General features: G+C 45.0%; 2 protein-coding genes across 13 annotated transcripts; one reads left to right on the forward strand and one right to left on the reverse strand.

The window, feature by feature from the left end:
- Window positions 1-3947: 3947 nt before the first annotated feature.
- On the forward strand, window positions 3948-23299 carry LOC100216604 (putative RING zinc finger domain superfamily protein). Of its 12 annotated transcripts, none has more exons than XM_035966695.1 (7): window positions 3948-4236; window positions 5501-5664; window positions 6940-6998; window positions 9039-9061; window positions 9139-9505; window positions 22202-22404; window positions 22596-23295. In XM_035966695.1, exons 1-7 carry the CDS (start codon window positions 4077-4079, stop codon window positions 22616-22618), a joined length of 999 nt encoding a protein of 332 aa, XP_035822588.1. In that variant the 5' UTR covers window positions 3948-4076; the 3' UTR covers window positions 22619-23295. The 12 variants fall into 12 exon arrangements, with proteins under 12 accessions (XP_035822588.1, XP_035822587.1, XP_035822584.1 ...); XM_035966694.1 differs by adding an exon at window positions 4394-4504 and having other exon boundaries at window positions 3986-4306; window positions 22202-23299; XM_035966691.1 differs by adding an exon at window positions 4394-4579 and having other exon boundaries at window positions 3989-4306; window positions 22202-23299.
- On the reverse strand, window positions 17798-22185 carry LOC103654416 (uncharacterized). The gene is made up of 2 exons (XM_008681250.3): window positions 18258-22185; window positions 17798-18093 (listed from the first exon to the last, which is right to left on the reverse strand). Exons 1-2 carry the CDS (start codon window positions 19210-19212, stop codon window positions 18050-18052), a joined length of 999 nt encoding a protein of 332 aa, XP_008679472.1. The 5' UTR covers window positions 19213-22185; the 3' UTR covers window positions 17798-18049.
- Window positions 23300-23858: the final 559 nt, after the last annotated feature.

Below are 23858 nucleotides of genomic sequence, written 5' to 3' on the forward strand. Positions count from 1 at the left end.
CTGGGTGAAGGATCACAAGGACCTAACAGTTTGTGACTTAGCTAATAAGATTAGAGAGATGACCATGGAGTTGTTTCATAGGAGGAGAAGGATATGGGAAAGACTCCAGGGTTTGATCTTGCCATTTGTTATGGCTACATTGAAAGCTCAGACTAGAGGATTGGGCCATTTGACAATTGTAAAAAGTGACAATTACTTGGCAGAGGTGAGGGATAGTACTAATTGTTTGACAAAACATGTGGTGAAGGCAAAGTCGAGACAATGTTCATGTAAAGAGTGGCAGCACACAGGGAAACCTTGTCAACATGGATTGGCAGTGATTATTGCCCAAGATGTAAGGAATGTTGGTATGGAGAACTTTGTCGATGATTATTATTCTGTTGACAAGTTTAGAAAAGCTTACATGCGAAGGATTCCACCTATTGGTGATCGTTTTTTTTTTGGCCGAAGGTGGATTTTTCAAAGGAAGTATGTGCACCAATGGCTAAAAGAACGGTTGGGCGACAAAGGAAAAACATAATGAAGAGTTGTCTAGAGGGTGGTAGTGGAAAAAAGGAAAGGTCATAGAAAATGCTCAAGGCACAACTAAGATAAAAAGACAGTACACTTGTCCAAACTGTGGTCAACTAGGTCATCGGAAAACCAGTTATAAGTGCCCTTTAAATGGAACAAAGAAAAGGTTATAACTCCATTTTTTAATTGACCAATTTTTGAAGGTTTATTGATTGTCTTCAGTAGTTATATTTTTTGGTTACTTTGTAGGAAGAGGAAGCCAATGAAGAATACTACGAAAAATTGGATCCCGAAAGAGTTGCGGACTTCTACATCACAACCTAGTGCTCCAAATGAAGATGTAGAAACATTTGGTGTTCCAAATGACTATACCGAAGATGCAGAAAACTGTAATTGACAATGGTGGCCATGAAGACATCACTACTGATGTAGCACTAGTGCGTGTGGAAACCCCTCCTAGTTCTCCACCTAGAAGTGTAAAGTGGCTTGTTAAGAAAATTACTCCGAGGAAGAAACTGAAGCGTGATGCGCAAAGCGAGTAGAACTACTGTTGCCAGTCATTGTTGCCAGTCAGTTTGTGAACAACATAAATTTCTGTCGTCAGTTTGTGAACAAAAATTCATCAGTTGTTGCCAGTCAGTACTGTGTGTGTATTAGGGAACAATGTATCAGTCGTTTGTGAACTCTGTTTGTATCAGTTTGTGACCTCTGTTTGTATCGGTTTGTGAACTCTGTTTGTATCAGTTTGTGAACTATGTTTATATATGTTTGTCCCAAAACCTTGTGTGCTTCAGAACTGTGCAATACGCATATGCATTAGTTCTTCTGCTCTTCTATTTTCTGAATCAGGTCTTCTGCTCGTGCTCTTGCAAAACAGAGGTCACAAACAGATTGGTCTAGATGGGTTCAGAAAAACAGATTGGTCTAGAAGGAAAAGTATCCAGCTCTTCTGCTCTTCTATTTTTTGAATTAGCAATCTTACAATATGTTTTCATTCTGTTTCCAGAAACACCAATTTTTCAGTTAATACAGTCAGACACACCACTTTTTCAGTTTGTTCAGAGTCTTTTTTCAGTGACAAACAAAGAATACAATCAGAAAAAAAATAAAATGCAGTCACAGAAACATAGAATGCAGTCACTGAAAACAGAGAATCGCTAGTGCAGTCTGTTTTCAGTCACTGGAAACAGAGAATCACTAAAAACAGAGAATTCAGTCTGTTTTGAGTCACAAACATAGAATGCAGTCACAGAAATCACTGATGTTCCCATTTAGTAGCAGATGGATAGTCTTACATGAAGACAACCACATCAAGATGTTACAAGTACATAGTCTTGACATCACAAAAGTCTGACTTACTGGTTACAAGTTCATCTCATGACCACAAAAGAAACAGACTATCTGCTTATAGGACCACATAAGAAACATACTAATACTGTTGACAACTCAAACAGTACGATCAAAAATCTCGTCGTAGTCGTAGCCCATAATACGACAATGCTCGGACAAAGAGACAACCACTTTATTCTCCTCCCACTTCATGTCTTCAAAAACCATTTCCCATAGCTCCGGATCTTCTGACACGTATCCATCCTCTTGGTCCTCAACATCAGAAAGGTTAGGGTGGTCTTCAACATCTGAAGGGGGATGATAAAGGTCCCAACTAGGACATTTGTTCTCTAGATCTTCTTCACACACAATTGAAGTCTTCTCGAGACTCTTGCACACTTCCTTCAAATGGCCAGCGAGCTTTCCAACCTTACCCCCTTCAACTTCTGGGATACTGCAACACATCCTATCAATGGTATGTAACAGTGAAGATTGCCTCCTCATCTCTTGAATGGCATATCAGAGTGAGTTCTTGATGCTAACGTGATACTTCAAATCAACATGTTCCTGTACAAATTAAACTAGTTGTTGAACAAGTGGATGACTAAGCAACCATGCTTGTGAAGAACTAACCCTAATTTGAATGAACAACAACAAAGTAAGGCTAGCTCCAGCAAGGGACCCTAAAGGGTTCTGTACCCTAAATATAGAGGATCAAATGGTCCTCTACGCTTTCCAGCAGCGTCCTCTAAACGGTCCTCTAAATTTAGAGGACGCTGCTGGATTATCTATATATAGAGTTTCTCTAAACGGTCCTCTATCCATTTGAATACTTTAAATAACCGATTTAGCAAAACTAAAATATGTACAATACATTTGAGAGTATGACAAATACGTATGTACAAAAAATAAAAATAAAAATGTCTCTAATATAGATATTTGAGTATAGAGGACGTGATTTAGAGGACGTTGTTGGAGAGGAAAGAGATATAGAGGATGAAATCTTTTAGAGGAGACTGTAAAGGACGGATATAGAGGATGAATATAGAGAACGTTGCTGGAGACAACCTAAGAGAGAAAGTAAATCAGTCACCAAGGAATCCACCATGGAGTTATCTTCAACAAATCTTCGATACTTCACAACATCGACGACAATAGTCGCAGATTGAACCGCCGCACACGCCTCCTTCTCAGCAACCGACGCCGCACATTTGGCCTCCGCAGCTGCAACAGCCGCAACACGAGCAGCATCAACAGCTTCTGCAACAACGACGACCGGAGCAGTTCGATCCATCTCTCGGGCTTGAGTGAGGCGGCTTGGGTGCGGCGGCTAGGGTTGCGCAGCAAGAGGAAAGAACGGTGGCTAGGGTGCGGGTCTCGCGGGTGCCTGGTAGGGGAGAATAGAGGGTAACAGATGTATAAGAGACGACGTGAGTATCACTGGATTAATCATCGACGTTACCTGGTAATGGAGTCGTCTTGTCCGTTTTGGAGTGTGGGCTATCTCTTGGTTTTTCATAACGATGAATCCCTCTCCGAAGCCTCCAATTCCTCGAAGCCACACCGAATTTCTCGGTTCGGACACAGTAGGGGTGGACGTTCGGGTTACCTGAAAATTTCGGGTCGGGTAATTCGGGTTTTTAAAATTTCGGATTTTGAGAATCGATACCCGAAATTACAACGGGTTTTGCAATACCCGAAAATTCGGGTACCCGAAATTTTGGGTTCGGGTATTCCCGAACTACCCAAACTATTGTGTCGGCTTCATAAAAATACATACACCCTATTAAATTAGTATAAAAATATAGTTTGAATAATGATATACATGGACATATAAAACACAAGCAATCTACAATCACAAGTTATGCACACATACACATATTTATAAATGTACAAATTAATAATTAAGCATGATATGAGTACATGACACATGAAAGTTCGGGTAATTCAGGTATTTCGGGTACTCTATTGTGATACCCAAATTACCTGAACTAAATTTGGGTTTTGCAAGTTGCTACCCGAAATTCCTGAACAAAATTCGAGTTTCGGGTATTCCGGGTTCAGGTATTCCAGGTTCGGGTTTCGGGTTACGGGTTTTTTGCCCAGGGCTCACAGCGTCCCTACCCTCTCCTGTCCTGTCGTTCTCGTGCAAGCTCACGGTCCCCCACGCCCACGAGCGCCTCCGCTGCGACGAAGAGAATCATCAGGCAGAGCGGGGGTGGGGCGGGGCGCAGATGGATCTAGAGAGGTCACCGCCAGCGTCGTCGGCGGAGGCGCCCGGGGACGGCGGCGGGGGCGGGGCCGCGGCCTGCTCAATCTGCCTGGATGCGGTGCTCGCCCGCAGCGCTGGTCGCTCCGTCGCCAAGCTACAATGCGGACACGAGTTCCACCTAGGTCGGATCCCCCGCGCCGCTGCTGGGCTACGTTTTTTCGTCATCCGGATCTGCCTGTGATGGCCGCCTTGGTCGGGTAGCGTGCGTCACCGGCGTAATTTGCCGTAAAAGAGGCTGAATTTGGCGTAGAAGAGGAATTCTGATGTGTCGTTTTCCAGGATTTCATAGCGTCGTCGACGTGGTTCAGACTTAATAACGGAGATGCTCTGACACATGTTCGGATGGTGAGCCTGATGATGCTGATGCTGATGGGAGTGAAAACTGCACGTGTAAGAGCAAGTAGTGCTGTTCCTGCATAATTGGAGCTCCAGGTTGACTTGCGAATCCGAGGCTTGGATTTAGCGGTAATTTAGGTTGCTTCACTAGCGGTTGGCCTGTTGCCTTGAGGGTTGTCGTGATTTAGCTTAGTTGTTATTAGGCCTATAACGGCTTTTGAAAGCAGGGACAACATCAAAGGTTCGGACCTTTGGGTCTTGTTCTTCCCATTCAGGTCACACCTTGTGTTAAGTACTGAGTACTTCCCTAGAGCAAATTTAGAAAAAAATGGGAGCTTCATCTCGTGTGATGCAAATTTAAAATTCCTATGACCCAACTTCTCAAATTTCTTCTATCTGATCTGTTAGTTGCTTCTAATGCTGCCCATCCTTTAAGTTTATGCTTGTTTTAACCGACTTAGGTTGTTTGCAAAACTGAACTGATGTCTTGTGATACCTAACTTTGCTAAATGATGGATTGGTTCCCTGTGCAAGTCATTTGATTGACATTTACAGCGCGAAATACATTCTGAGTTTATTGGAAAATTTGATCGAACAACGAAATAACATATTGTGATTAGGGATTTGAGGACTTAGGTTTTAATTCTCCATTGAAATTTATATGCACTGAATTTAATATTTTCTCACACGCCTGTACATAATTGATTAATCTTATACAGGTCAAATTGCTACATATGTAATTGAATGAAAATGAACCTGATTATCCTCAGTTATCAACCACAACTTCTCATCATGTAGTTATGCAAGTGAATATTTTTAACTGATGCCCAAACAAACCTTTAAATCATGCCTTAGCAATTTTGTCAAGCACCAATTTTAGTTCAACTTGAACACCAACAGCACAGTTCTATTGTCACATCAGTTTTTTTCCACTTATCTCCAAGAATGTCTCTGTCCCCTCACCCTTGTGTGTTTATGCGATAATGTGCATGAAAAATACATTATGATACCTTACGCAGATTGCTGAACTAATCAAGATTTTGTTGCCAGATTGTATTGGGTCTGCATTCAATGCAAAAGGAGCGATGCAATGCCCTAACTGTCGGAAGATTGAGAAAGGTCGCTGGCTTTATGCAAGCGGACATCGCGCCTCTGTTGATATTGATATGGGTGGCTGGGTGACCAGTGACAACTATGATATCACCTCCGAGCTTGTAAGTGCACATCTTTGAGTAGATACACATTTAGGTCATGAAAGTACTAACTTACATTTCTGTTGATTCTGTTTCATGAGTACTCATCTTTTTAGTCTGTTATTTGTATATTATAGGCACTAACTAGAACATGTGTTGTAGTGCCGCTGGCTTACAATGTTTTGGTAGCTTGTTCTCCCTCTTTTTAGGGAGTAGTTTAACTGTGCAAATCGTGTTTGATGGTAACATTTCCCTATAATATTTTATTGGTACTAGTTTAAAATATCATAAATTCATAATCATCACCAAGAGATTTTGAATATGAACCTAAGGCTTTTTTCTCGAAAAGCGCAAGAGAACTATGCCCCATTATATTAAGAAGAGAGAGAAAAAGGTCTAAAGAAGACCAGGTACAAGGACTTCCTTACGGAGGTCGAAAACTCAGAAACCAGAAAAGATCCATCTAGCAAACTACACTACACAGCTGACCAAAAAACCTTCCCCTTAGAACTAAGCATCAAGGGAGGAGACCACCAATAAGAGAGGCCCTTGGCCCCAGCCATCTCCCACATCAATCTCTCTTCCCTACCTAATCTAAGAGCTAGAGAAACAGTGGGGGTCCAACCATCAAAGATACATTTGTTTCGATGATTCCAGATGATCCAAGCTCCTAGGGCAATGAGAGATTTAGCCCCTTCTTAATAGGTCCATTGACAGACCCTGCAGCTTCTTCCCACCATATCATGAAGGAGGGCAAACCTGGCTATGGGGCGAGCACTTGCAGCCCTACTTGTCTTAGCAGCTTGAACCAGATATCCCTTGAGAAAACACAAGACACTAAGAGATGGTCCAAGGTTTCAGCTTCTTGATCGCATAATGGGCACTTGGAAGGATAATCAAGACCTCTTTTAGCAAGTCTGTCAGCAGTCCAACACCTCTTGTGAACCTAAGGTTGTCTCCAGCAGATTGTGCATATGGACGTGCAAAACACTGTTTTGCACTGTAGATTGCACTATTGTCAGAGTAAAGTTTGAAATAGGAGATGAGATGTGGGATAGGATGGGTAAGCCGTTGGAGACAACTTAACACTATCTTTGTGGCACATGACTGATGTCATTGGTATAATTGTTGGTCAAAGCATGAAGTTCAACATTCAAACTACATGTTATAAAAAATGAAAGGAGGGTATATTGAAAATGCCGCTAGAAGACACATTTTGCAGTCTTGGTACATCATTACCACCTGTCATGATTTGATGTTTCCTATTTCTCATTATCCCATTGTCTTTATTCACAGCCTTTTGGATTTCAATGGTGCCCCTTTAGTGGATTCACCCGGCTAGCATCCATGTTTGAGTAAGTACTCCTTATCTTTGATTGGATGGGGTTTTGCATCATGTTTTTAATGATTGAGAAGCAAGAATGAGGATGCCATCTTCCTTATATTCAGAAGAGAGTGCCTATTTTGCCATAGGCAAGTTTTGATGTGGGACACTGAGATTAGGTGGTACTCCCTCCGGTCTGTTTTATTAGGTGACACAGCAAAAACTGTGAGTTCATTTTATTAGGTGTGTTGCTTACTTGCTTTGATCTCTGTGTGCATTAACTCAGCTGGAGAAGCTGAAGCATCCAGCGCTGCATGCATGCGTGTGCCACCACCCATGCATGCAGAAGTTGTATTGTGGCACCTGATATTAGTCACTGAATATGTCTTGGTAATTGGTATCATTTTTTGCCTTCGTCTATTACACCGTTTTGGTCTATATTGGCCGATTGCGATTATGAAATCGTGATTCTTAACTAGCAAATTGCAAAGACCGTTATACTCATGCATCTGATTTGACGAGAGGTGGGGATAATTGACATTTTTCTCTCTCTTGTCGTTATCTTCTCACACCAGCTAAGATAGTGTCCATCTTCCTTCCCTCTTTTTCCTTGTTCATCTGCCGCAGCGTTGTTGCCTCCTGGTCCTGGAAGCGAAGGTTGAGCCACATAGTTGCTGCTAAGGTCGATCCACACAGGTCCGCGGTCCCAGAAGTGCTCATTTGTTACCTGTTGCGGTGGGGTGAGTGGTTGCTGCCATGTTGGGCATCTCCGGCGGCAGCGGTGGAGGCAGATGCACAGCGGTGGTTGCGAGCAGTGGTAACATGAGCTTCTCTGCTGGTGTCGACATGCGGCACATGACCTTGACACTAGCCTGCCTGAGTTGCTCTGGTTCTACTCAGCGCCACTCGTGTCTGCACTTGTGCTAGTGATTGCTCCACGTTGCTGGTGGCTTCACTGATCAAAGCGGTGCATACCCCTCCACCTCTTCACCCTTCTTGAATCTGCCAATGCAAGCTGCATGTGCGTAGGGAGGTTGTGGCTGCGCGTGAGGCAGTGTCTAAAAGGTGACTAGGTGTCCAGGCGAGTGCTGGTTCCGCTGCTGGGGGACGAATGCAGAGCAGAGCGAACGCGTTCGGCAGCCACGTCGCGCTCCTGAGCCGTGGTGTCCGCCTCCTGCTCTGCCTGAAGAGCTTGGGTGAGTGTTGCATCGCGCCGGGCGGCAGCCTGGAGGCATGCTTCATGCTCAACGACTGTCTATGCCGCAGCGTCGTCGACGATAGGTGGTGGCGGCGGTTCCAGACCAGCCATGGCTAGGGGAGGGCGCTGCCTAGGTGGCGCACAGAGGGGAGGGAAGAGGAGGCGCAGCCTAGAGGTGGCACTCAGAGGGGGAGGAGGTGCGCAGCCTGAGGTTTGCGCCTAGGGCAGCGGAAGGAGGATAGGAACTTGAGCTCGTGATACCATGATAGCAATATGGCTGCTATCTGTATTGATAATCAGAGGAGTACAGGTGCGCATATATATAGAGATAGAGAGGAGCAGGAGATCTCAGGTTTATGGAAACAATACCCTGAGATCTCCTTGATTAGAGGGATCCTATCTCTACCCCTGAATAGAGGGATTGCGTCTATAGCCTCCTATATGTGGCAGCAATAATAAGGCAAGTTTGTCTGTGCCTATATGGCAGGAGTGCCCGCGTCTGTATGGTAGGGAAGCCTGTGCCTGTATGGCAGGAGAGCCCATGGCAGATATATCTGCTAACAACCCGGAGGAGAGTGGTATCGATGTTCTATAGGCCAGAAATGGATCCCGCCATGGTCTGTTACAGCCCAACCCAACCAAACGTGAATTATCGGTAACAGATTGCGGTGCAAGTCAATTACGGGCCAAAAACACCCAACCAAACAGCACCTTAGTTCATGTGTGACAATTAGTTGCTAAATCCGGATTACTATGCTTTTGCTAAAAACAGCTCTTGCTTTTTTATGGTAATTTCATATATGGAAACTCATGTTCTTAAAATAATGTTTCCTTCTTTCAAGTTCTTAATTTAACCTATATTTTGTTTTGTAGGGAGCGTGAAGCTGAGCTTACTTGTAAGCGTTTTGACCTAAACCCTAAACCTCTTAAAGTTCTTTCTTTTGTACTGCATTGATATTTCCCTTTTATGAAGATCACACAACTGGAGATCGCTCAAGTGCTGCAAGCAGTTCACTTGTTTGCCCATATCTTGCCCTGCGTGGTTTTCTGCATCCTGTTCATGTGCCTTCTACATCTAATCCTGGTGCTGAAAGCACTTCATTTCGTCGGCATGCAACTGGCTTGGAAGGCCATGCCACTCTTGATTTGAATAATGCTCAACTTTTCCATGCGATTGAGTCAATAAATCATGACAGTGAGCACAGACATTTGAGTAATCTTCCTGTATCAGGAATTCCTGAGTATTCTATGACTCCATTTGGTATAGGACTACCAAGATATGACAGTGGCAGCCAACAGAGATTCAGATCATATGCACATCATCATCCCCTAATCCATAGGTATGCCCAATTCATGAATCTGATTTTAAGTAGGTTGTATCATTTAAATATATGGTCTTGTGTTTAACTATGTCTGTATCATTTAAATATAGTGGTCTCGCATTTATATATTTTCTAAACATTCTCCATTTTACAGTCAAAACTATGCTCCACCTCAATTCATGGTGAAGCTAGAGCAAAACTAAGGAGCATGTTACTTTTGCACAATCTATATAGAAAATATGTTGTCTAAACAATAATAAAAACAACAGTTTCAAACAGTTCAACATAAATGACAGCAACTACAACTAGAATGAAATAATAATACAATGTTTCCATATTGAAGAAACACAATAGCAATATTGGTTAGCGTACATAGTGAAGGTACGAACAGTAAAATCACAGACAAAAGATAGTTGACACAGGCAAAACAAGTTTCTCAACAGCCTAAAGAAAAGATAACATATCATTAAATTTTCAACAAAAAAGTTTATATGGTGACCCAACAAAAATAGGCATATTGACCTTTTATTCTCATATGTGTGTGTGCGTGCGCGCATGTGTATTCTGTCTCGGAACAAGTGTTGGGGAGTGGGGACATGAATGACTTCCCGATTAGAATAGGACTACATCAAGATCAAGGATCAGCTTTGAGCCCTTACCTTTTTTGCCTTGGTGATGGATTGTTATAACTGGAAAGGTTTATGGGCGCCGGCCTAAGCAGCCAGGGGAAGATAAGCTAGGCTGAGCAGATAAGTACTCAGATAAGATAGCTAGAGTTGTGTAGATTTCCTTAAATAAAGGTAGTTTGTTTAGATCCCCTTAAAAGGAGGAAGTCCTGTTAGGCCGGACAATATTATAAGCCCTCTATGCTTCTAGTCTGTAATTAGGAAAGACCAATCAAAGAAGGATTGAGTCTTGCCTCCCATTGTGTTCTTCCTCGTCTCATCTGTGTTCCACCACACTCCGGGCGCTAGCACGACGTCCTTCCAGTCTCGCCTCTCCAAGCCTTCTTCCAGTAGCCACTCTTACAACCTGCGCAGCCGGACCAAGTCTACCAATTTGGTATCAGAGATGCCGGGGTCCAACGCCGACGACAGTGCTGCGTCCACTGCCCAGCCGTCAGAGTTGGCAACGATCACCACCGCCCTTGCCGAAGTCCAGCGCCAACTGGGGCTCTTCGCCACGCAGATGTCCTCCTGCATTGCCGCGGTTGAATCCACCCCCGGAACATCGGGCATGGCGCCGCCACCAGACTGCCCCTACGGCATGCCTGGATATGGCGGACTGCCACCGTCCATGACAGCGGCCGATGGCTCCCTCCCACCACCACCCACCACCATATCCGCACCAGCACACACCACCACCTCACTTCCACTGCATGTGCTGCCGTTACCACATTCACCATCACCCATTCCATCATTACCACCATCCCACACACCACTTCGCCCACCCCATCCTTTCCCCTATTACCGCACACCATACCAGTGCTCTCTCCACCGTCATATGCTGGTGTTCTTCGTTTCCACCGCTTGGAGTTTGCAACCTTTGATGGCAAGGAAGACCCCATGCACTGGTTAACTCGGTGTGAACAATTCTTCGAGGGACATCGCACGTTGGAAGAGGAGAAAGTCTGGTTAGCTTCATATCACATGCTCGACGTCGCCCATACTTGGTACAACCAGCTCCTGCGTGACGAACTACTCAACTACCCCTATCATGGGGGCGTTTCAAGCAGCTATGCCAACTCCGATTTGGACCACCGCTTCACAGCAACCTACTCGGAGAATTGGCAAGGCTTCCATTCCGGACAACAGTTGAGGATCATAGGCCATAGACATAGTTCACTAATCATTAGTTTAAATCATAGGCCATAGACACCTCACATACATAGAACACGTTCATCAATTATTCCATAAATGATATGCATATAGTTTCGTTTTGCTGGAATGTGGTAGCTCGTTTAGCTCGCGAGCTGGCTCGTTAACGAACCGAGCTAGGATGTCAGCTCAGCTCGTGAAAAATTTCAAACGAGCCGATCCGAGCCGAGCATCAATCGAGCGAGCCAACGAGCCACGAGCATTTCGTCTAGCCCTAGCCATGGGGTTGTACGGACCCCATACACCTCTACCAAAGAAGCGAGGCAGGGTAGCAATACGAGGCCTTTCCAAAGTTCCACTAGTTCGAGAAAACCCGCTACGGATTCAGGACGAAGGAAGCATAGGAGTCCCTCGTCCGAAAAGTTTTATAGACAGTTCGACCCGAGGACCTCCCTATACTCTAGCAGCGACGCTTCACTGCTTGCCCCTACCTGGGTAATGTAATCCCTCCCTAGCTTTACTAATTACTTGGCCTAGGGCGTCCCATTCTACCCTTGTGGTAGCACTGTTTTCCCGGGTGGTTCTCCATGTTCCAATTAACAATATGATCTTATCATGAACAATAATTAAACAACAACATAATTGGAACATGATCATAATAAAACATTAGTTTCCCAAAACCAGTTAGAGCAATAGCAAATCTACCCAATAGTTCATCTGTTTGCAAGGTGGGGGATAAACAATGCTAGGAAAACCTATTAGGTCCCATCAAATTAACCTGAGCATGCCACAATGATTAACAACGAACATTATTAGGTAAAAAGGAGTGATCAAGGGCACAACTTGCCTTAGACTCGAGATCACATGTACCAACTTGTTCTTGAAGTGACTCGCAACCTCGCTGCTAGGCGTAGCAATACAAGCAAACATGGTATAGACAAAATTAACATCACACTAAACATAAGCACAAACTGCATAATAATATTCTACGCCTCGTAACTAGATCCTAGGTTCGAGAACCACTAAATTCGGAGATACGGTTAAAGAGTTATGATTTTCCGAAGATTTAAGTGTTAGATAATAAACAAGTTAAGTGCAAAATTTTATCCTATGTTTCATAACAAAATAAAGTTACTAGATGATGAACAATATTATTTTGAATTTAATGCAACTGGAATGGATCAAAAAGGAGTTAAAATGAATCACTTATGAATTAAACAAGTTTCTTGAATTATTTTTATACTAAAAATCATTTTCTATATTAATTTTACTCATTTTATTTAACCTTTGGGCTGCAGCTACTATTTCAGAAGAGTTCATGGGTCGTTTCATAAGAAACCAGGGCACTATGGTAAATACTTTACACTCAGAATGGACGACGGGTTGGTTCTTTGAAAACCGAGGGGCTCATTTGCACTTTAGCGCGGTCGAAGGGGTATGACACATTAGGAGCCGTTGGATCGGAAACACACAGCCCAGATTATATCCGCCTATAAACGAACCGATACACTATATTGATCGTGCGATCAGAGATCCACGATCAGGAGTTCTCCATGACGCGAGTTAGCCCTAGCCCTTCGATAACCGATCTATGGCATAGATTTAATGTACACAAAGAGGTATCTGGCGCCTAATCTCCACTGTTGAAGATCAATCCGACGCCACACACGTGTCTTCCACACCCGATAACCCAGAGTGGCGGCGCAGGTTCACCCGCGGCGGCGCCATGCCCGGAGGGCACCAACGCAGCGCACCAGAGCTCCAAACTGACGACGAACGTGCTCTATACCGTGAAGAGAACAAAGCAGACCCACATGGGAGGGAGCTTACCGGAGTTGACGCTATAGTGGTTGTTGGTCACGACGTAGAGTGGCTCAGCCGCGCCCTCCAAGCACCGACAAGAAATTTGCTTTACCCGGATCCCCAATCGCGCTAATTCACGGCGGCGGCGCTTACTTCCCCCTCTCCTTATCCTCTCTCTACTCTTGGTTCCCGGCGATCCCACAGAGTTTTGGCTTGGCTTGGGAGGGTCCAGGGGGGTGCGGTCCGGTTGGGTTTTATACCTTGGACACAAGATCCCAACAACCAGCGCAAGACCACAGGCGACATCGGCGGATTCGACTGAGCACGCAACAACCTCCAGCATGAGCTAGAGAGGAGGACGACCCCGACAACACGGTCCCACTCGCCAGCGAACGGCAACCGTGCACGTGCTGACAGGGCGGGCCCACCTGTCGGCGCGTGTTCTCAGGTGTGATAGACTGACATGCAGGCCACCCAACGGTGCAGTGGCGCGGTCAGCGGAGGATGCTAGCCGGCTGACCGGTGGGGACCGTAGGTCGGCGCCCATCCACGCATCTGGGCAAGCTAGGCCGCACACCAGGGAATTCGGCCCACACGGCAGGGAGGGGGTCTTTCTCTTTTTTCTTCTTCTTTTATCCTTTGTTTTCCAAATTCAAAACTTCCATTCAAATTTAAAATTTCTGTTTGAACTTCAGCTTCAAATATCAAACACAAATCTAATATGAATAATACTTCTACAACCCGCAATAATATTATTTCTTTCTTATTATTATCTTATTTAGGTAATGAAATTCACACCACATTTATTACATGGGATATTATTTTGGGTGTGTACTCAATTTAAAGGTATCCCAAAGTTCATATTCCTTTGTTTTGATCGAATTTTTTTCCAATGTCTAATCTTTGTTAGGATATGGTTTAGCTAATATTATTCTATTATGATCATTTACTTTAGAAAGGGTGAATTCTAAAGTTCAATTATTTATCAAGGGTACTTATTTTGATTATTATTATTTTTTTCTCCAAAGGATTTCCTTAAATCACAAGTTAAGATTTTGGGTGTTACATAAAAGTAGGGTGGATTAAGTGGTGTCAAGCATTTGGTGTTCTATATGACAAGATGGTACAATATAAGCTAAAAGGCAAGTTTTATAGGAATATGTTGTATCGTGCATAATGTTGGCCTACATGAAGACAATATGTTAAATAGATGAGTGTTGCAGAAATGCGTATGCTGCGTTGGTTTTGTGGCCATACCATAGTGGCATAGTCACAAAGTTCCCGGGTCGAGGAACGGGGTCGAGGGACGTGGTACGCTACCTGTGAGAGGTTTTTACATGGTGGTAACAAAAATGACCCCGCATTTTTGGGTCGGGGACGACGTTTCTGGGTCGAGGGTCGCTACCACCGTACCCGTTTCTTATGACTATGGGCCATACAAGAAGTGTTTGAGTCCGGAATGATGATATACATGATAGCCTATGAGTAGTACCAATTGAAGAAAAGCTTGCCCAACATCAGTTGAGATGGTTTGGACATGTTCAACAAAGACTTCTAAAGGCACCAATGTGTAGTGGGATCCTAAGACGCGATAGCAATGGGAAGAAAGGAAGACCGAAGTAGACATGAGAAGAGATGTTAAAAGGAAACTTAAAAGGATGGAATGTACACAAAGATTTAGCCTTGAATATGAGTGCATGGAAAACAATTATTCATGTGCCCGAACCTTGATTGGGTTCTATTGGGTTCTAACTCTAGCCTACCCTAACTTGTTTGGGACTAAAAGGCTTTGTTGTTCCTATCCATGAAGTGTAGGATTAACCATGGCCTTATTTGTTCCTTTCATTTCTTTTTCTAACAAAAAATAAGGCAAGATTTGAACCTGACCAACCAATTTCAGACATAAATATCAAGAAATCCCACTTTTAAACCCTGCCCTACGATCTGGTCAAGCAACAAGAATCATATGATTGAGACGCAATCTAGTCTCTACTTGCTGCGAATCAAAACAATAGACAAAATTGGAGCATTAGAAGAGAGATTAATGAGGTTTTCTGAGTAACAAGGATTACAGAAACAGAAAGTGATGACTCCACAACAATCTTTACTGCCGCAGCTGGCGACAGACAACCTTGGGTGCAGCTAGGCATTCTTCTCCAACCTCCACTACTCAGGCCACTAGCACCAGGAATTGAGGGGTACAAAGCCACACGGATCTGGCTGAGGGGGCCATCTTTGTTGGAGAGTCCTGTATGGGCAAAGCTAGCCCTATTGGGATCACATTTATGTTGGTTTTTCCATTTTGGGCAAGGCTTCTGCTAGGCTGATGATGTTGGCATGGCTGTTGGGCTTTCCATTTCAGGCTGCATCCTTGGTGGTTGCTTCACCACCTTTTTGGTGTCACACCCCGTGGCTACCGGTGATGAGGAGGAATATGAAGATGCCCTCACGAAAGTCACGATAGATTTATGATGGTTGCCAATGTTGCTTGTCCCCATGACATGTCTGTCACTCACCTTGATTAGGCGAGATAATGGCCCTCTCGGGTACTGTAGCATATATATAGGCAGATAAGAATATATGGGCTTTATGGGCCTTAACAACCCCTGTCAAACTCAAGGCGGAAGTGGAGGATTTGAAGCATTGAGTTTGATTAGATGAAACTGATGTTGTGCCCTAGTTTGTGCTTTTGTGAAGAAATCTGCAAGCTGTAATTCTGAGGGCACATATTTAAGATCAATGGTCTTCTGATGACAATGAGATCTAGTGAATGATACATCAACACCAATGTGTTTTGTGAGTTCACGCTTCATTGGATCATGACAAATTTGTATAGTTCCAGTGTTGTCACAGTGAAGAGGCGTAAGCGAGTCACAAGAAACGCCACCATTTTGAGTCTGCAAAACCTCAATGCCCAAGAAATAATTGAGTGCCCCCAAGTCAGACATTTGAAATTCCTTACTCAGATATGCCTTCACATGAGCAATATGGTCTGGATCATCGCCTGTAATCAACATGTCATCAACATATAGTAATAGCAACGTGCGTCCTCGTGAAGAAACATGAATGAACAATGCAGGATCATGATCACTAGAATAGAAACCACAAGCCTTGGTGATAGAAACAAATCGCTCAAACCAAGCACGAGGAGCTTGTTTAAGACCATACAAGGCTCGACGGAGACGACATACATGACCTGATGGAACCTCTATCCCAGGAGGTGGATGCATATAGACTTCCTCATGTAGATCACCATGAAGAAAATCATTTTTGACATCCATCTGAGAGATAGTCCAAGAAGATGAGGCTGCAACAGCAAGTAAAGCTCAAACAGTAGTTAGATGGGCCACAGGTGCAAAAGTCTCATCATAGTCAATACCCTGAGTCTGTTGAAAACCTCTGGCCACAAGACGAGCTTTATATCGCTCAATAGACCCATCAGATTTGGTTTTAACCTTGAAGACCCATTTGCACGTGATAGGTACAGCACCAGTAGGTAACGGAACATCCCATGTACATGTGCGATGAAGGGCATTCAATTCATCAGTCATAGCAAGCTGCCACTCAGGTATACCAGAAGCCTCTTTATAAGATAATGGTTCAGCAATGACTGCACCAGCATGGGGAAACCCATAACGTTCTGGAGCTGCAATAGTGACACGATCACGAAGATGATACCCCTGATTAAAAACAACATAAGAGTCATCATTGTTAGCACAAGTATTAGCAACAGGATCATCATCAGGACTGGTCGTGGGAGTAGAGCGAGGACGACGAATGTAAGTCTGAGTGACAGGTAATTTGGAAGAGTAAGACTGAGATGGTGTGGAAGTGGAAGGTGGTGTGATGGGAATAAGAACATCTGGGGTAGAAACAGTAGGTGGTGATACTGATGAAGTTTCAGAAATGGGAGGAAGGCTCATGAAGGAGGTAGACTCTGTGGAATAAAAAGAAGAATGAGTGGAAGAGTTGTAAAAGAAGGGTTGGTTTTCATTAAAGCTCACATCTCGAGAAATACACATGCGACGAGAAGATGAATCATAACACCGATAGCCTTTATGTTCAGGGATGTATCCAAGAAAAACACACTCAACAGATTAAACAACCAATTTAGTACGTTCACGAGGTGATAATAGTACATAACACGTACATCCAAAAACTCGAAGGTGGTCATATCGTGGAGGAGTTCCGAAAAGAACTTCACCAGGTGTTTTGCCAGAGAGTTTGGATGACGGTTGTCTATTGATGAGGTAAACCGTAGTAGAAACTGCTTCACCCCAAAAATGTGAAGGGACAAAAGAAGATATCAACAAAGTGCGAGCAGTTTCTATAATGTGACGGTGTTTGCGTTCAGACACACCGTTCTGTGCATGAGACCAGGGCAAGAAAGCTGAGCAAGAGTACCCTATGAAGTCAAAAACTGGCGGAAAGTATCAGATAAATATTCACCACCAGAATCAGAACGAAAGGTTTTAATATGAGTGGAAAATTGAGTGTGAATCATGCGAGCAAAGGTTTTATAAATAGAAATCAGCTCAGAGCGGTGTTTCATGAAATAAATCCAAGTGTAGCGAGAATGATCATCAATAAAAATGACATAGTATCTATATCCACCTTTTGACACAAAAGGTGCAGGACCCCAAATATCAGAGTGAACCAAATCAAAGGGTTCAACAGAATGAGAATCACTAGTAAAATATGGAAGTTGTATTGTTTTCCAAGATGACAACCCTTACAATGAAAATCAGACTCAACCGAAGTATGACCTAAGCAACCTGACTTTATTAGAGTAGACAATCTAGATCCACACAAATGACCTAGACGATGATGCCACTGGGCAAAAGACGCAACAGAAGCAAGGGTAGCTGAAAGCACATGAGCTGGAGATGTAGCCAAGGAAGGAAGCCGCAAAGAGTCCAAGATGTAGAGGCGAGGAGCAGCTCTACGGCGACGGCCAGTCCCAATCACTTCCCCTGTGCGAAGGTCCTGTACAAAACAAGATGAGTCATCAAATCCAACAAAGTAATTATGATCCGTAATTTGACCTACTGAAAGAAGGTTCATAGATAGCTCAGGAACAAAGAAAATATTAGGTACTGTAAAGTGTGGATCACAAAGAGAACCCTTATGAGTTATGTGGCATATAGTACCATCAGCTGTCTGCACTGAAGCACCATCTGTGACAGGTGTAGTAGAAGCCAACTTTGACTGATCAGATGTGACATGAAAGGAGGCTCCTGAATCAAGTACCCAGACCGACTCTGAAGTACAAGCGGACGAAGTGGCAGCAACAACAACTGAGCCTCTAGTAGATGGTCCTGGACCACGGCCACGAGCACCACGTCGTGCACGGAAATCAGTCAACTTCTTAGGGAACTTGACAAAGCAAAGCTCAGATCGATGATTGGTCTTGCCACAATGATCACAAGGCTTAAACACATTCTTAGGTTTCTGGGCAGCAGCCAATACACTGTGAGTATTAGTACCAGTAGAAGACAGAGAATTAAGACGAGTCTCTTCAGCAAGTAAATCAGACAACGCCTTAGCCATTGTGAGAGTGTCAGAACCCTGAAGTAAACGAGCACGAAGAGAATCAAACTTGGCCCGAACGCCCATAACAAATCTGTAAGTGAAGAACTTCTCAATAAACTTATGAGCCAGACACGGATCAACAGTACAAGCAGGCACCATAGATGTCAAAGCACTCATCAGACGATCAAAGGCTAAGTAGTACTCATCAATACTCATATCATTTTGCTCAATAACATGTGTCTGTTGCATGAGAGTGTGTAATAGAGCACCACTGTCCTGAACAAAACGCTCCTTCAAATGAGACCAGATGGCTTTAGCAGTTTTAAATTTAGACAAACTCATAATCATAGACGGTTTGACACTGTTCACCATAGCAGCCATCACTTTACCATCATTAAGCTGCCATGTTTTGATATCAACAGCATTGCGACGATCATCCGCAAGTACGGGTGCCGCATCAGTCAAATGAAAGAGTAATCCATGTCCCCTGAGTGCAGTCTCAACACAGAAAGCCCACTCCGGATAATTTTGGCCATCAAGAGTGATATTGACCACAATAGCATTTGTCGCCATATTGAATTCAATGAAAATCAGGAAGAACAGGAGACCGGAAACCAAACAAACCAGAGGAACCGCAGCTGAAAGCAGCTCGAGTTGGACGAGTTGACGGAGGTCCTGGTCGCGGAAGCCGAGTTGGACAGTCTGCCCGCAATGGCAGCCACCGGCGCACGGCGCAGATGGCGACGAGGCAGGGCACAGCAGATGGCAGCGCAGATCCGGATCCACAGACTGTTTGCGGCGTGATTATCGGGTCGATGGCAGTTGCACAAATCTTCTCCTCTGCAATGACTGTTTGTGCGTGCAGCAGGCGGACGACGGCTGAGGACGGCAGCCGGGCGTAGCAGGCAGGTGCGGACGACAGACGACGGCTGCCGGGGATGGAAGAAATCGCGGCTGGGCGCAGCAGGCAGGTGTGGACGGCGGAGAGCGGCGGCCGGGAAGCCCAGATCCGCCCGCGGCAAAGGCGGGAAGGGGCGGGATCCGCCCAGATCCGCACGCTACAGAGGCGGGAAGGGGCGGGATCCGCCTAGATCCGCCCGCGGCAGAGGCGGGAAGGGGCGGGATCCGCAACGGCGGACGGGCAGCAGCCGGGATCCGCGAGGACGGCCGCGGATCTGGACGGTTTCCGCGACGGCGGACGGGCAGCGGCCGGATCTGCGCGACGGCGGACGGGATCCGCAATGGCGGATGTGGACAGGGGCGGCACAGATGAGCCCGCAGGCGGGAGGAAGGTGGAGGGAGGGCCGCGACGGCGGCGGAGGAAGACCGCGACGGCAGCCGGGAGGAGACGATGGTGGCTTAAAAAAAATCTAAGAAACACTAATCGTGACCTGCTCTGTTACCATGTCACTAACCTTGATTAGGCGAGATAATGGCCCTCTTGGGTACTGTAGCATATATATAGGCAGATAAGAATATATGGGCTTTAACAATGTCCATGAATTGCATCTCAATGACTAGCCACCCAGATTCCAGGATCCCATTGTCTCGCCATGTATGGCTTGAGCTGTAGCTCACATTTGCTTGGGTTGACACCACTGTATCTCCATCACGCCGTTCGGCTGCACCGCTGCACTTATTTTCACTGTGCCGTGGCTCATCAGCCCAAACGGCTGCAGCCAACCAGCAGCCAAACGGAGTGATGACAAAATCACTTCAAACAATAGATCAGTGTCACATCATGGTCTACCTGGCTTCTTGTCTGCATGACCCACTCTGTACTCTGGGAGCAGCAATATTTCACCCACTTGGTCAAGAATGTTGTATACCTCCTCAGCACTAAAACCCTGGGCCTTAGAACGGAAGAGTTGACCAAGTATTTTGATTTCCACAAACATTTGTTCTGTTACATCCATGCCATGTTCTAGGAAGACGGAGGAGCCATCACAATTGGTGCACCAACTTTGTACACTTTGTCTAGACCAAGCTGCAGGAAGACAGAACAAGCACTGTTATTTTGCAACAGCCTTTGTCTCTGAGGCGTTTGCCGTTTCATGACTTTGGTCCTCTGTGCTACACATGGCATTTATTGTAGTAAGTTGTCCTGTGTCTCATTGTTAAATGGCATGCCCTCATTCCACACATCCGCATGAGGCGCCTCATTCAACAGTTCCCATGCAGCAACCTTTGTTTCCATATGAGCCCTGAACATGTTCAGTTCAGCCTGAGCTGCCGCATTGGCTTCAAGAGGTCTTTAATCAAGCAAATTATCCTCAAGATCTGTGACATCATCCAATGGGAATGAGTTGCTGCTATCATGAGCGAGCACAGCCATGATGACAGGCTTGAAACTTGATTTGTTCTCACCACTCCAGTGCAATCCATAGTGAATTAATTGCCACAGTAACCCATCGTTTGGGTCCATGTCAGATACTCAGATGACCTGCCATCCCATAGGACCACTCTGATGCATTTAGCAAGTGCGTACGAGGAAGCGATACCAGGAATTGTGGCTGTCATTAGCATAACATGTTCTTTATGAGTTGTTTCTACTTGAGAGGCATCTCCTCGAACATTTGGCCTGCATCAATGACTCCAAGCTCTAAATGTGGTCATGAGTAATCAACATCAGTGAGTTCGCTTTTGGCAACCTGCACAGTGATCAAGTTGATTCCTTCACATCCTACTCACCCTGATGTGGTATGTGCTACCGACAACTCTTGATTAAGCCGTGCTGCCTCATCGTTCCAAAGAGGCATATCATCAACAACCACCCAAGGCCTCACCGGAGGGACATATAAGCCATGAGCAACCTTGTCTGTCTCCTTGGATGTTAGACCAAGCGGCTGCACCGCCACCCACTGCATGTCAGGAGCCCACCTTGTTTACTGAGTTGAGCTGCAGTCATCTGTTGATACGTGGTGCCAATTGATCCCAAGTGGACGTACTGGCGATCCATGTGCTCTAGGATCCGATCCAACCTGTCCTTTATTTTCTGCGTGCTACCACTATTGCCTCCAACTTTGTAGTCCTGAGTTTTTCCATTTGATATATTTAAGATGATAAACAACAATATAAAGTTTTAGCAATATATTAATTGTGTACTAGAGCTTATCGTCTCACAAAAACCATATCTTGTGCGTGCGTGCGGCACATGCTTATCCTCTAGTAAAAAAGAAAAGCCCTGGTTTCGATGCACAAGAAAATACGACAATACGTCGAGAGAGTATAGTTGCACTAGGCGATAAGAGGAATATGTTAAGAATTATACAAGATTCATCGAGTACCTCTTTTCCTTTTTCTTGTAGGCACCTTAAAATTAGAATTTTGCTTCGTTTTTTTACAGGATGTTTTCTATAGTTCCAACTCCCAATGGATTCTTTTAGTGCCCTTGCTTTGTTTGTCGAGAAAAAAGATCTCTAAGAACAGCATAGGGCCTTGCAGTTTTCTGTTAACCTACTACGTTTCCTCAATCTTTGAACAAATGTTTGCCTGATTTTCTTTTCGCTTTGTTAAACCACGAATTCCCCTTACCCTCTTATACGATGTGTAAAAACTGCAGGCCAGCACCTCGCAGTGGGAGCAATTTGGTGGCACCACCATTGGGGTCGGTTCCAGCTGTGGTGGCGGCGGCGGAGACCGCAAGAGGCAGCCACATGTACCAACGCTCGTCCGTGCATGGCAGCCCGTTCCCTCCTACCACCACTAGAAGGGTGAGGCCGAGAGCCTTGACGATCACATCGTTCATCGCAGCGACGTCCTCAGGTGAGATCGGAGGCCCCCATGGATTCTCCGCTCCTGGAGCCGCCATGAACAGGAGCGTCTCTGACGCTGAGGGCATCTCTAGACCCATTGACCGGCCGTACAATGCATGGGGCCGGGAGGGCTTCGCTCCGTTCCCCTGGATCCCCGCTGAAGGCGAGTCTCACTGGTGGGGCACCTTCAACCCTGTGCAGAACCATGCGCATGGAGGCTTTAGCAGAAGGCCTGCTGGGGAGCGGATGCCGCCGCAGAGCCAAAGCCACCCGGAGAACAGCTATCAGGCTGTGCCGCCGTCACAGAGGATGCCGCCGTTCTTGTGATTCGACAAGGCTGTTCCTACGTCCGATCGCTGTGTATAAAATGAAGTATTCGGTTCGGGGCCTGAGAGAGCACATTGAGCGAAGATCGACTGCACTGCAGTCTCCAGCGTTGGGACCTGTGTGATGTTTATGCCGCTGGTATTTCAGCGCTTTTCTTTTTCCCTCCGGTCCAGCAGCACTCTGGTTTCATTGAGCGCTGTAGACTGTCTGTCCTAACTGATGTTGTGTTGCGTTGAGGAGGACGATTTGGAAACGTGAGCCGAAGCTGAACTGCATCTCTGGTCTCCGGGACTAAAAAATGCCGTTTGCTGCTATGAAAGTTGTATCGATTTGCGACCGCAGGTCGCCTGCAAATTTGTTAGAACAGGTGAAATTTAGTGAACACAAATGTTGGAGACCTGCGGCGTTTACATTTTTTTTGTTGGTTACCGAGATTGTATTTAAAGGTCGTGATGCGCCATCAAGCGATTGTGATGGATCAATTTATCTCCCTATTGTAGCAATGGGTTTTTTTTGAAACCGATGGATGTATATGTCACTAGAAGTAAATACCAGACAAATATAGTTGTATCCATGCTAATTTGACCAGGTCCCATATGTCATAGACACGGCCGATGTTAGTTTGTAGATATCACACGTTTGGCTGGTATTCGCAGGGCCTGTTTGGTTCAGCTTTTTTCTGATCAGCTTTTCCGAGAATCTAGCTGCGGGGAGAATCTGGTCGTGTAGAGAATCTGAGTATCATTAGGATTACGTGCGGAGGAAGATAAAGTTGTCCATGTGGCTCAGGAAGTGATGGATTACTACTATTGCGATGACTCAATCGATTTAGGCATAATGATTTTCAAAACCAACGTTTATCGAATATTATGGTACAACCATGGTATATTTTACATCAATCTAATCCAATGTCTGTTTGGAGACATAGTATTTTGGTTGCAGCATAGGAGGGAAGGAGAAAAGGCAAGACAGTAGCCATGTGCCAGCGAAAAACTTTGGTCTAGACCAAAGTTTTTTAGACCACAAAAACTGTGGTATTGGTGAAACCATGATTTAAAATAAAGAATTTCTAGATGTGCCCCCTTGAAATGAACACACACACCTAAGAGGGGGGATGAGAGGGTGAATTAGGACTTC

Source organism: Zea mays, chromosome 4 (assembly GCF_902167145.1).
Source record: "Zea mays cultivar B73 chromosome 4, Zm-B73-REFERENCE-NAM-5.0, whole genome shotgun sequence".
In the NCBI taxonomy this organism is placed as follows: Eukaryota; Viridiplantae; Streptophyta; class Magnoliopsida; order Poales; family Poaceae; genus Zea; species Zea mays.

Excerpts from the sequence above, each read along its gene's own strand:
- LOC103654416 (XM_008681250.3), bottom strand. The coding sequence starts at position 19,212 with ATGGCGACAAATGCTATTGTGGTCAATATCACTCTTGATGGCCAAAAT. Across the intron at positions 18,094-18,257 it reads TTCAGTGCAGACAGCTGATG|GACCTTCGCACAGGGGAAGT; the intron begins GTACTATATGCC and ends TGTTTTGTACAG.
- LOC100216604 (NM_001143017.1), top strand. The coding sequence starts at position 4,077 with ATGGATCTAGAGAGGTCACCGCCAGCGTCGTCGGCGGAGGCGCCCGGG. Across the intron at positions 4,237-5,500 it reads CGGACACGAGTTCCACCTAG|ATTGTATTGGGTCTGCATTC; the intron begins GTCGGATCCCCC and ends TTTTGTTGCCAG. Across the intron at positions 9,062-9,138 it reads GCGTGAAGCTGAGCTTACTT|ATCACACAACTGGAGATCGC; the intron begins GTAAGCGTTTTG and ends CCTTTTATGAAG.